The 13243-nt window shown below is 33.7% G+C and overlaps 1 protein-coding gene across 12 annotated transcripts in view; it reads left to right on the top strand.

Annotated features, from left to right (window-relative positions):
* Positions 1 to 13243, top strand: part of METTL15 (methyltransferase 15, mitochondrial 12S rRNA N4-cytidine) — a 382575-nt gene that overhangs the window by 13373 nt on the left and 355959 nt on the right. The window contains exon 2 of one of the 12 annotated variants that reach the window (XM_067749555.1): positions 3192 to 3249. The exons of the other annotated variants lie outside the window; for them this stretch is intronic. Coding sequence (XP_067605656.1) covers positions 3192 to 3249 — 58 coding nt within the window. The remainder of the gene's footprint in view (positions 1 to 3191; positions 3250 to 13243) is intronic. 12 annotated transcript variants of the gene reach the window in all.

The raw sequence follows: 13243 nt of genomic DNA, 5'->3' as shown, positions 1-13243 counted from the left end.
CACAAGACATTTCTAAAAGAAATTAAAGAAGACATAAAAAAGATAAACGCATCCTGTGTTCATGGATTTGAGTACTTAATATTGTTAAAAGGTCAATATTACCCAAAGCAGTCTACAGATTCAATGAAATTTGTTCCAAAATCCCAACGATGTTTTTTGTAGAAATAGCAAAATCCATCCTAAAATTCATTTGGAATCTAAAGGGACCCTGAATAGTCAAAACAATCTTGAAAAAGAACAAACCTGGTGGAATCATGCTTCCTAATTTCAAAACTTACTACAGAAGTACAGTAATCAAGAGTGTGGTCCTGGCGTAAAATCAGACATACAAACCAATGGAATAGAAAAGAAAACCCAGAAATAAACCCTCACATATATGGTCAAATGATTTTTGACAAGGGTGACAAGATCATTCAACAGGGAAAGGACAGTCTTTTTAACAAATGGTGCTGGGAAAACTGGATATCTACAGAGAGAACAATGAAGTTGGGCTCTTATCTAATACTACATAAAAAATTTACTCTAAATGGATCAAAGACCTAAATACAACACCTAAAACTGTAACACACTTAGAAGAAGACATAGAACAAAAACTTTACAACATTGGATTTAGCAGTGATTTCTTGCATATAACACCAAAGGACAGATAGCAAAAGACAAAAATAGATAAATTGTACTTCATGAAAATTTTAAAAATTTGTGCATGAAAAGACACTATTCACAGAGTTAAAAAGGTGACTCACAGAATGGGAGAAAATATTTGCAAATCATATATCTGATAAGGATTCAATATCCAGAATATATAGAGAACTTTTAAAACTCAACAACACAAAACAAACCATATGATTCAAAAATGGGCAAAGAACTTGAACAGACATTTCTCCAAAGAAGATATACAAATGGCCAATAAGCACATGAAATTGATGCTCAAGATCACTAATCATTAGGGAAATACAAATCAAAACTATAATGGGATACCACCCCACACCCATTAGAATGCCTACTGTCAAAAAAATCAGAAAACAAGTGTTGGTGAGGATGTGGAGAAATTGGAACTCTTGTGCACTGCTGGTGGGAATGCAGAATGATACAGATGCTGTGAAAAGCAGTATGGCAGTTCCTCAAAAAATTTAAAATAGAATATTACCATATGATCCAGCAATTCCACTTCGGGGTATATACTCAAAAGAATTGAAAGACAGGTCTTGAAGCAGTATTTGCACACCCATGTTCATAGCAGCATTATTCACAATACCTCGAGCATGGAATTAACCTAAATGTTCATTGATGGGTGAAGAAAGAAGAAAAATGTGGCCTATACATAAAATAGGGTATTATTCAACCTTAAAAAGGAAGGGAATCCTGCAGTATGCTACAGCATGGATGAACTATGAAGACATTTTGCTAAGTGAATAAGCCAGTCATAAAAAGACACATACTATATGATTCCACTTACATGAGGCATTTAGTGTAGTCAGACTCATAGGCAGAAAGTAGAATGGTGGCTGCCAAGGGCTGTGAGGGAGGGGAATGGGGTGTTACTGTTTAATAGAAAAGATAAAATGAGTTATGTAAATGGATGGTAGGCATGGTTGCACAACATTATGAATGTATTTAATACCTACCACTGAAAAATACACTTAAAAATGCTTAAGATGGTGGGTTTAAGTTATGTGTATTTTAGCATAATAAAAATTTGTTTTAAAAAAGAGCAAGTTACTGTTTTGAGAAAACACTTCTTTTTATATTAAATTATGGCTTCTAGAAATAGATGATTGTTTTATAATTATATGTCAACATTAAAGTAAAATAAATATTGTTGCTTTTTTATTTTACTGTTGCAGATTCTGTATTTCTTGCAGATTTCTTCTATGTATACTTCTAAAATATGTCTTTAATATATATTTTAAAATCCCATTAGTATTGGATCTCATGATTAGCTTTGTGTTTATTATATGCAATATTTTATTAGTACCATATTTATTTAATATGTTATCTGATATTTCAGCTATTAGTAGCATTTATATGTAGCCTGCACTACCTGGTGATGTGATGAACATTTTACATACTGTTGTTAAGGTATTTAAAATCTTTCAGGGAGTCAACAGTAATAAACACAAAACAATTAGACAATTAAATATTGAATTCTTATATCTGATCATTTAATTATAATTTTTTATCACTCATTTTTTGTTGTAAAAACTACAGTTTATCAGCTCTAATGTGTATTAGTTAAACCCATCTTACTCAAAGTATCAAATATAGAAATTCCTCTTAAAAAAAAAAAAAGAAAAGAATTCCTCTTAGAGTTTTAGGGTGGGGCATATGGGAGTATGGATCCCAATGATAAATTTAGCATATTTTCTCTAATGGGAATGTATATATTTAATGCTATTTATAAAATGTTCGTTCATGTTATAAGAAATGTGAGAAATTGATGCAAAAATGAGTTTTTGGGTTAGTTTTTCAAATTTTATTTGGCATATATAAAGAAATAAGGTCTTTAGGTAAATGAGCTACTCAATCATGCCCAAAATGTTAGTTTCTTTAACAGTTCTTTAGAGTTTTAGAAGTATATACATTGTTTATAACTAAAAGGAGAATAACTTGTTCATGCTTATTTTCCCTTAAAGATGTGGTACTATTTAAAATAGTTATTTTACATTTATTTATTTTTATGCACATTTATTTAAATAAATATGTATAATTACATTAGTTTTCATATTGAAATCTTTAATAATTGCAGTGTACTTCTTGAATGTATATCTACACTTTCTAGTAAGTTTAGTATCCATGAGAATATTCTTGCTTTTCTATCAGTGGCTTAATGCATTTTTATCCCTGTATATAATTATCTTCATTAGAATTTAGAAGCAGATTATAAAGGACATTGGATAAATAAGACCAATAACTTAATTGATTCTTTTGCCTATCCAGTGTCTTTAAATTATCTTCTTATAATTTGGTCTTTTTTGTACCCCAGAAGATGAATCTTTCCTATATGTTTGCTATTCAAATATGAGAATTTAAGATTCTTTTTTTCTTTTAAATTTAACTTAAAAGGTAATTAGAAATTACAGTTTTTGGTTCAGCGATAATCCCCAAATATATGTGGTTCCATGGTTACGAAAATGATCTTCCATTTCTAAATGTCAGACATAAGTACTGAACTTTAAAATTTATTTGAGCAGGAAGAAAACAAAGGTCCATTCTGTAAGGGAAGCTCAGAGAAAGAAAAAGGAGAAACAGGTGAGGTTTTTCTGTTAACAAAGCACATTTGCATGAGTCATTCTGAGTACTGGTTACTGTCTATTTAGGTCAGCACTAGTCCCTGATCAATAGTTTAATCATAGTTACTGCAAGAGGCTAGGTCCAGTGGTTTTTTTTCTAGGTCCCATATTATTTTTGTTAAAAGTGGTAGGAAGTGTACCTTGACCTTGTGAGCACTAAGAACATTTTATGTTACTCTTCTTCCACTACCTTCTCTTCATATAACAAACTACTTAGCTGTAAGTAGAATACTTAAAATGTTATTTTATAATAAACGAAGTTGCAAAGCTTTATGGTGACTCATCTTGTTGTAATCTGTGAACTCTCTTGCTCTTTCTTTTTTTGTGGGTGCTAGTTTTTGTCTCCTTTGGGTGAAACAAATATTATTTATCAGAAGGTAATGTGCATTTAAAGATTTTATTTACTTTGATGAATGTTGTTTCAGAACGTATTTATATGCATTTTTATGGCTACTTAATTTTTCTTGTTCCCTATAAACTTCTCACTTGGTTTGCTTGAGTCTTTTTTTTTTTTTTTGCGGTACGCGGGCCTCTCACTGCTGTGGCTTTTCCCGTTGCGGAGCACAGGCTCCGGACGCGCAGGCTCAGCGGCCATGGCTCACGGACCCAGCCTCTCTGCGGCATGTGGGATCCTCCCGGACCGGGGCACGAACCCGTGTCCCCTGCATCGGCAGGCGGACTCCCAACCACTGCGCCACCCGGGAAGCCCGGTTTGCTTGAGTCTTTAATGTATGAGATGTTATATTGCATTGTGTAATAATTTTAAGGATATATTTTATCCTTGTCATATTCATTTGCTCTGTGTGCTATACAGTATTTTTCTGTATTTATAATTACATTTCCAGAAAAAAGCCAATTCTTTCTTTCGTTGTATATTTTTTTCTTTTCGAAATGCAAAAGAAATTAACTCAAAGAAAGGTATAGCATAAATTGACTAGAGCCATCAAGTGACTGAGGCTTAGAGATGGAGATAGAGGGAAAGGGTGCTGTCAAGGGAAGGAAACTGTAAGAGGATGTTTTCAGGAAACAGTGTTAGTACTAAAAAGGGAGACAAACTTCATGAATTTCTATCTTCTCTATATGTTTTCCCTTCTTTTTCCAGCCTCCACGCTACCTTATGTCTCTTCTCTGTGGTTTTGATTTTACCTTCCTTTATAGCAGAAATCATGAAATAATTAAAGCAAATTCAGTCATTCATCCTTCCTCCCACTTTAGAAATGATCTTCAAAATGGTCTTATGAAGACTAACTTTTCCACTAGTACGGAATATTGTCACCAAGATGATTTCTTCTTTGAGTAATACATGTGAAACCAACATTTTTGAATAGAAAGGCTTGATTTTGCTCTAATTTAAAATGATCAAAGCAGCAAACTACCTTAATGAATGAACACGAAGCCAACTTTTCTTGCAAAGGACTACTTTAGAGCTTAAATACAAAGTGAGATATTTCACATATTTCTAAGCGAGACATAGACAACTATGAGAGAGAAATGTTTTATACTGTTTTCTTGGTTTAATATTTTTGTGACATCTTGTTCATTATAGAAACTGCTGAGATTTTTCTAAAGTTATTGTTTTCCCCTGAAGAGCCATTAGCTTAAATGCATGGTTAATAACATACAAAATAAAATATTTTATTTCAGAATTTATTGAAAGTGTTAGAAATTCTTTGAGAAACTTATATTAGGGATATTGAGTCAGTTCTTCTTAATGTGACTATACCTTCTGAAAGCCCAGGGTGAGAAGTGGTGTTTGTGTCAAATTCTCCATTTCCTGTCAGATCTATTTATGGATTGACATAATTCTGATTCGATTATCCTGAAGGATAGAGGATAAAGGTAAACAAGTATCCAACTACAACTGACATTTTTTGTAATTTTTTTGTTTTCAGTTTGTTCTGGTCTGAATTTTTTTATTACATTCAAGGTAACTGACTTGACAGATTTGGTTTTATAATTACACATGGAAAAAAATTCAAAAAGTAATTGTTTTTTTATAAATGATTAATGAATGAGTTTTATCATTCTGAAGATGTAACCATATAAATCAAAATATTCTTTGTTCATGGCTAACTTAATAAGTATTTACTGACCATCCACTGGGTATGTCTTAGTCCATTTGGGCTGCTATAAGGAAATACCACCAAGTAGGTGGTAGTTTATAAACAACAGAAATTTATTTTTCACAGTCTATAGTTGTAAGTCCAGGATCATTGTGCCAGATGTTCTTGTGAAAGCCCTCTTCCTGTTTCATAGCAAGTGTCTTCTTGCTGTGTCTTCATATGGTGGAGGCTCTTTTATAAGGCACTAATCTCATTCGTGAGGACTCCATCCTCATGATTTAGGTACCTCATAAAGGCCCCCCTTCCTAATACCATCATCTTTGGGGGTTAAGATTTCAGCATATGAACTTTGGGTGGATACGGACATTCAGTCTACCACAGGGTACAAATTTTTCTTTCATGTTTGAAGAAACAAAGAATATGATCTGGCACCCACCAAAAATAGCTTAGAGTTTCCTGAAGGAGGTAAGGGAAAGGCAGCCTGAATGGCAGGATAAGTAACTAAACTATTAATATTGTTAACAGAACTAATAGTAAATGATAGGTCAAAGGTAATCCATTTTATGGATGCTCATTTTGCTGAGAGAGAGCAAACTCTAAGTTTATAATATATAATTATGTCTACAAAGTAGAGAATTTTATGATATAAAAAGGCAGATATTCATTTACATTATGATATGAAAAGCAAGATATTAATTTGCATTTTAAATAAGATTCATTACAGCATTACTCTCTAGCTCATTATGTCAGTTTAGGATGTTAACCACAGTATTGCAGGTCTCTGATACTTTTTACTTCCTGATTATGGGAGACCAAGAATTAACTAGTTAAATGAGAAAACCATTTTTAACACTTATGTTTGATTGTAAATTAGGATGATTGCATATTCCAGTTACTACTTTAAGTTCTATAAATGTTTTTGTTCATTACTTTTGTTTTATATTGGTTTTTGGGTAAAAAGTCTTATAAATCTTTCCAAAGTATAACCTTACTTACCTTAGAGTCTACACATCTAAATTAAACTTTTTAAAATTGACTTAAGGTTGTAATTTTGAATATCCGTTCTTTTCTGTTCTATGTAACAGTGATTTTCTAAGTGCCTTAATTTCTTCCTTCCCTAAATCCCTACATGGCTATATATTTCTGGGTGCATTTTTAATCTTTTCTGCTGGTGCTCATTTCTTAGTATGCTCACTTAGAGCAAGTTCATCACTACTAAATTTTCCAATAGAGCTAATCTAAGCAAACTGGAGTTTCTAGGTGAAAGTAGATAGCACATCTGTTAAGTCAGAAAACCTGGAATAGTCATCCCTCAGATATCCACATGACTGGCTCCCTCACTTCTGGTCTTCATTCAAATGACACCTTTTTAGAGATATCATCCCTGGCCACCCTATTTAAAATTTCAACTACCATCCCACAATGTTTGGTATCCCCTTTCCTTGCTTTTTTTCTTTATCCCTAATACTTATCAGTAACATGCTATATTTTTTCATTTTCATCTTGCTTCTTTTTTTTTTTTGCCGTACGCGGGCCTCTCACTGTTGTGGCCTCTCCCGTTGCAGAGCACAGGCTCCGGACACGCAGGCTCAGTGGCCGTGGCTCACGGTCCCAGCCGCTCCGCAGCATGTGGGATCTTCCCGAACCGGGGCACGAACCCGTGTCCCCTGTATCGGCAGGCGGACTCTCAACGACTGCGCCACCAGGGAAGCCCCATCTTGCTTTTTAATTGTTGCCCCTCCCTCACACCCTCCCTCCATGGCATCCTGGAATTTAAGTTCCACAAAGCTTGGGTTTTTTTCTGTTTCTTTACAACTGTATCCTCAATGCTGAAGACAGTGACTGGCATCCAGAAAGTACCCTATAAATATTTGTTGAAATAATTATCAAAAGCAAGAATGAAAAGAAAGGTACTGGTAAGAGAAACATTAAGAAGGTAGATATGGCAAGTGATTGGGTGAAGTGAAGAAAGCCTTGGGAAATTGACATAAAAGACAATGAGCTGTTAGGTCTAAGTTTCTGTGCGAAAATGAGACCATTTCCTCATTTTTTCAATAAATATTTATTGAGCTTCTGTGTAACAGGTGCAGTGCTCTTGATGTTGGGGATACAATGTGGAGCAAAACTGGACATGATCTTAGCCTCTAAGGAGCTTATAATTTAGTGGAGGAGGCAGGCATTTATCAAATAATTATCAAGGTGAATATGAAATTTCCACAGCTGTGAAGGAGAATACAGTCAGCCCTCCATATCTGTAGTTACACATCCATAGATTCAACTAACTGCAGATGGAAATATTCAGGAAAAAAGTTCCAGCAAGTTCCAAAATCAAAACTTGAATTTGTAGCTCACAGGCAACTATTTACAAAACATCTACATTGTGTTTACACCTATTTACATAGTATGTACATTGTATTAGGTATTCTAAGTAATCAAGGGATGATTTAAAGTATATGAGAGCATGGCTTAGGTTATATGAAAATACTACACTATTTTTTTCCCTTCAAGTTTTATTGAGATATAATTGACATACAGCACTATAAATTTAACGTGTGTACTGTAATGATTTGATTTACCTACATCATGAAATGGTTACCACAGTAAGTTTAGTGACTATCCATCATCTCATATAGATACAAAATTGAAGAAATAGAAAAAAAAATTTTTTCCTTGAGATGAGAGCTCTTAGGATTTACTCTCTTAACAGCATTTATGTATAACATTCAGCAGTGTTAATTATATTTATCATGCTGTACATTACATCCCTAGTACTTATTTATCTTATAACTGGAAGTTTGTACCTTTTGATTGCCTTCTTCCAGTTCCCCCTCCCCTACCCCACCTCTGGTGACCACAAGTCCGATCTCTTTTTCTATAAGTTTGTTTGTTTGCTTGTTTTTGAAGTATAATTGACCTTCAACACTATGTTAGTTCCTGTTATACAACATAGTGATTCCATATTTCTATACATTTCAAAATATCACCACAATAAATCTAGTTACTATCTCTCACCATACGAAGATATTACATTATTATTGACTATATTCCTATGCTGTACATTTCATCCCCATGACTCATTTATTTTGCAACTGGAAGTTTGTACCTCTTAATCTCCCTCATCTATTTCTCTCCTCCCTTGAGCCCCTTCCTCTCTGGCAACCACCTGTTTGTTCTCTGTATCTATGAGTCTGTTTTGATTATGTTTATTCATTTGTTTTGTTTTTTAGATTCCATATTTAAGTGAAATCATACAGTATTTTTTTTTCTCTGACTTATTTCACTTAGAGTAATAACCTCTAGGTCCATTCATGTTGTAGCAAGTGGGAAGATTTCATTCTCTTATGGCTGAGTATGATTCCATTGTATATATACACCACATCTTCTTTATCCATGTATCTATTGATGGGCACTTAGGTTGCTTCCATAACTTGGCTATTGTAAATAATGCTGCAATAAACATATGGGTATATATATCTTTTCCAATTAGTGTTTTCGTTTTCTTTGGATAAATACCCAGGAGTGGAATTGCTGAATCCTGTGGTAGTTCAATTTTTTGAGGAGTCTCCATACTGTTTTCCATAGTGGCTGCACCAATTTACATTCATTAGATACTTCAGAGAGGAGCTAAACCAGAGGACCTGTGGGGAGGGCTCTGTCCCAGGAAAACCCATAGGGCCCTGCTCTGTTACAAAATCAGGGAGTATGATACCTCCAGCTTTGTTCTTCTTTCTTAAGATTGTTTTGGCCATTTGGGGTCTTCTATATTTCTGTATGAATTTTAGAATTCTTTGTAGTAGTTCTGTGAAAAAATGCCATTGATATTTTGATATGGATTGCACTGAATCATGTAGATTGCCTTCATCAATATCATTATTTTAACAACGTTAATTCTTCCAGTTCATGAACATAATATATCATTACATCTCTCTGTGTCGTCTTCAGTTTATTTCCTCAGTGTCTTAGAGTTTTCTGAGTACAGTTCTTTTACCTCCTTAGTTAGATTTATTCCTAGATATTTTATTCTTTTTGATGTGATTGTAAATTGGATTGTTTTCTTAATTTCTCTTTCTGATAGTTCATTGTTAGTGTATAGAAACACAACAGATTTCTGTATATTAATTTTGTATCCTGTAATTTTACTGAATTCATTGATGAGTTCTGATAGATGTTTGGTGGTGTCTTTAGGATTTTCTATGTATAGTATCATGTCATTTGCAAACAGTGACAGTTCTACTTCTTCCTTTTTAATTTGGATTCATTTTATTTCTTTTTCTTGTCTGATTGCTGTTGCTCAGACTTCTAATACTATGTTGAATAAAAGTGGTGAGAGTGGGCATCCTTGTCTTGTTCCTGATATTAGAGGAAATGCTTTCAGCTCTTCATCATTGAGTATTATGTTCGCTTTAGGCTTGTCATATATGGCCTGTATTATGTTGAGGTATGTTCCCTCTATATCCACTTTGTTGAGAGTTTTTACCATAAATGGATGTTGAATTCACTTCAGAGAGAAGAGAGAACATATATAAAGGTTTTATGCTGGGTAAGAGTATGGCAAGACTGAAAGATTGTAAACAAGCCACTGAATGAGCTGAAGATGCAAAGGGGAGGTTTGAAAGATGAGGCTGGAGAGGAAGGTGGAGGTCAGAGATGATTAAGTTTTCCTTTTATTTATTATTCTTTCTACATTATTGAGAATGGATTGGTCTAGACTAATGAGACTTTTGACCAAAGATAATGAGTGGTGATAATTGTAGATTTGGAGAGGAATGCACAGATTTGAGAGAGATATTTAGGAATTAAAAAGTACAGGATGATACTGACATGAATTAAACACCATTTTCATGTTAGACACTTTATTATGTACAAGGGATACAAAAAAGAAATAGCCTGCAGTAGAAGAATTCTTTGAAATAAAACATTCCATTTTATATATATATATATATATATGTATATATGTTGCTTTGATATAATAGTGAGGGAAACTATTCTACCTGGGTTTTCACAAAGGAGATGAAGGCTAATATGCATCTTCAGAAATAACAAGGAGTTTTCTAAGTGGATAAGGAGAGGAAGGGAATTCTAGGTGGAGAGGAAGGGAATTCTAGGTAGAGAGAACTATTTGTGCAAATGCAGAAAGTCATGAGAAAACAGCATTTGCTCAGGTAAGCAAATGTTCAGAACATAAAGGAATTTGTAAGGCTTGCTAATGATATGGGACTTTACCTTTTGGACATGGGGAGCCTTGATACTTTCTCTCAGCGCCCTGAGGTTTGACAAGGAATTTCTGGAGTTGAAGCTCATTTGGGAATAGAGATGGAAAGATGGATGATTGTGTTTGAAGAGGGGGGCTTTCACTTGAATGTCCAGTAACAGAAATGAGAGACTAGAGTTAGAAATTAGATAAGGAGATTGAATTTACCACACAGGTGATATTTAAACCCTTGAGAATAGATATGATTGTCAAGGCAAAAAAGAAGGAAACCTTGGGTAACACTTACATTGAATATCAAAACTGGAAAGGAATTTGGGAGATGGAAAAAGAAGGGATAAGAGAAGTTGGTAAATACATAAAGTAAGTTGAAATATGAATGGCTGCCACGTCTAATCTGCTTCATTACTTTGGCCCCATTGGCCTAGGAGTTTAAGGAAAATTTTGTTTTCTGGCTTTGTGAATAGATCAAGTAAAAGCTAAAAATCGTTTTTTATACCTTCCATACCTAGACTGTTTTCTTACTCGTATTTAGAATAAACTCTTCCCGTGCTATAATTAACAGTATTTCATCCAAACTCGAAAACACCCATTTGGTAGTCCGCAACATATGCATTATTGTATTTCATCTAGAAACCTAAATGTTGTAAAGTGACTTTAGTTTATTTGAAAGCTTTTCATTGCTATTGTTTTATGTAGAATAAACATTATAACATAGATCCAACTAATCAAACTAATATTATTATTAGTACTAATCCTGACAAATTCGTTTACAAAAAAGTATACTAAAGAAATTGCTCTGAAATTTCAAAGTTTGCCAGCTTGGAGAAAACCTATCTCTGGTCAATTATTTGAATTTTGCTGAATTTTTGTAGCTTCACTGTCTTGGGCTAATATTCAACCTGTTAGTTGGCTTATTACCTTTCAGAGACTGACCTGTGTTTGGTGTAAAAATTAAGTGACAGGGAATACCCACTTGAGTTGTGAATGTGATTTCTTAATTTTATCTTTCCTGATCTACTTGATGAATTATATATGTTCATACCTAAAGGAAAAGAGGGAAGGATCTTCTTCCATGTGAATTTCCATTGAATGCTCTGCAGGTATTTTCTTATGGCAACTATTTTAACCAAGGCAGAAACCTTTTCTTCATATTTATGTATTGATGGTATTAAATAGATAGGGTAAAAAAAATTGAGTAGAAAAACAATTAACCAGGAATAACAGTATAATCTCCAGATGAATTCTAGATGAATGGATGTTGCAATTAGGTACTATATACCACACTCATAGTCTATAAGAATATTTTAAATAAATAGTTTAGCTTAAATCTACATAATGTTCAAAATTGAAAGTAAAGTTTGCATGATGTTTAAGAGAGGCATTCGGTGAGTACGGTTTTTGTAAATGTATTGCAATTGCTAAAAATTAACATAAAATGTGTATTCTTGCTATAAACATTTATTTTCAAGATTCTTAAAAATTGGACATACTTTGCATAGTTTTCCCTCAAATAAAATGTCAGTGACAGAGTTACAAGCTTTTTTTTTTTTTAGTAAGGATATTTTATATGAATCTCTCATTGTGGTTTTATTTTCTAATGTTTTGCATAAAAGTTCAAATGTGAGCAGAAACTATTCATTCACTGTTATTCTCTTTGATAAATTTGGGTATATGTAATTTCCTCTAAAAGTGTGAGTGGGGAAACTAAATTCTTTGAAATGAGTTTTCTGATTATTAAGATTTTATAGGTAAAGCTTTATTATTTAATTAACTTAGATGATTTCGGTATGTGTTGATCATCAAAAGAATTTTGTAGACTGTAACTTGAAGTAGTTCTAGTGATGTTTTAGGAGAATACAAAAACATTAAATTGTCTATACTACATCAATTAGCCTTTGATGGTTTTCTTTTTTGTTATGCTAATTTATTTTCATGACTCAGAAATGAGAGATCTTTTAGATGCTTTTTGTTTACACAGCATGTCAGTAGACTTTAGGTCAACGTGTCTATGAATAGGTACATGTGGTTATTTTGAACATTTGAAATTGTTTAGATTTTCCCCCAATTTTCATAACATTTTATATATTGATTTTGCTAGATTGCAGAAGAAAGGCACACTCATATAGTTTGATATTTGTTTTTGTATTTTTTTCTTTCTAACATAATGACTACGGGGGAAATTTTCATATCAAATTACTTTTGGTTCTTTTGTATTCTCTAAAAGAACTTTACAAAATTCAATCCAATAAGTATGTATTGAATGTTTTTTTAGTATTTATTTAGTGGCTGCATTCGGTCTTAGTTGCCGCACACGGGATCTTTTGTTGCAGTGGGCTCTTCGTTGCAGTGCACGGGCTTTTCTCCAGTTGTGGTGTGTGGGCTCCAGAACACATGAACTCTGTAGTTGAGGCACGCGGGCTCTCTTGTTGTGGCTCACGGCCTCAGTAGCTCCGTGGCACGAGGAATCTTAGTTCCCTGACCAGGGATCAAACTGGTGTTCCCTGCATTGCAAGATGGATTCTTAACCACTGGACCACCAGGGAAGTCCCTGAATGTTTTTTTATATGTTTAGCACTGTGTTGGGGGACCAAGAGGTTACCAAAATGGAGATTATCACCTGACCTGGCATCCAGTTCATGTGTTACTCCTAAGTAATGATGTGACCTTGGAAATGTCAC

This window comes from Pseudorca crassidens, chromosome 9 (assembly GCF_039906515.1).
Source record: "Pseudorca crassidens isolate mPseCra1 chromosome 9, mPseCra1.hap1, whole genome shotgun sequence".
Taxonomy (NCBI): Eukaryota; Metazoa; Chordata; class Mammalia; order Artiodactyla; family Delphinidae; genus Pseudorca; species Pseudorca crassidens.
Note: the sequence above shows the minus strand (reverse complement) of the source record. Positions and strands in the feature narration are given on the sequence as shown.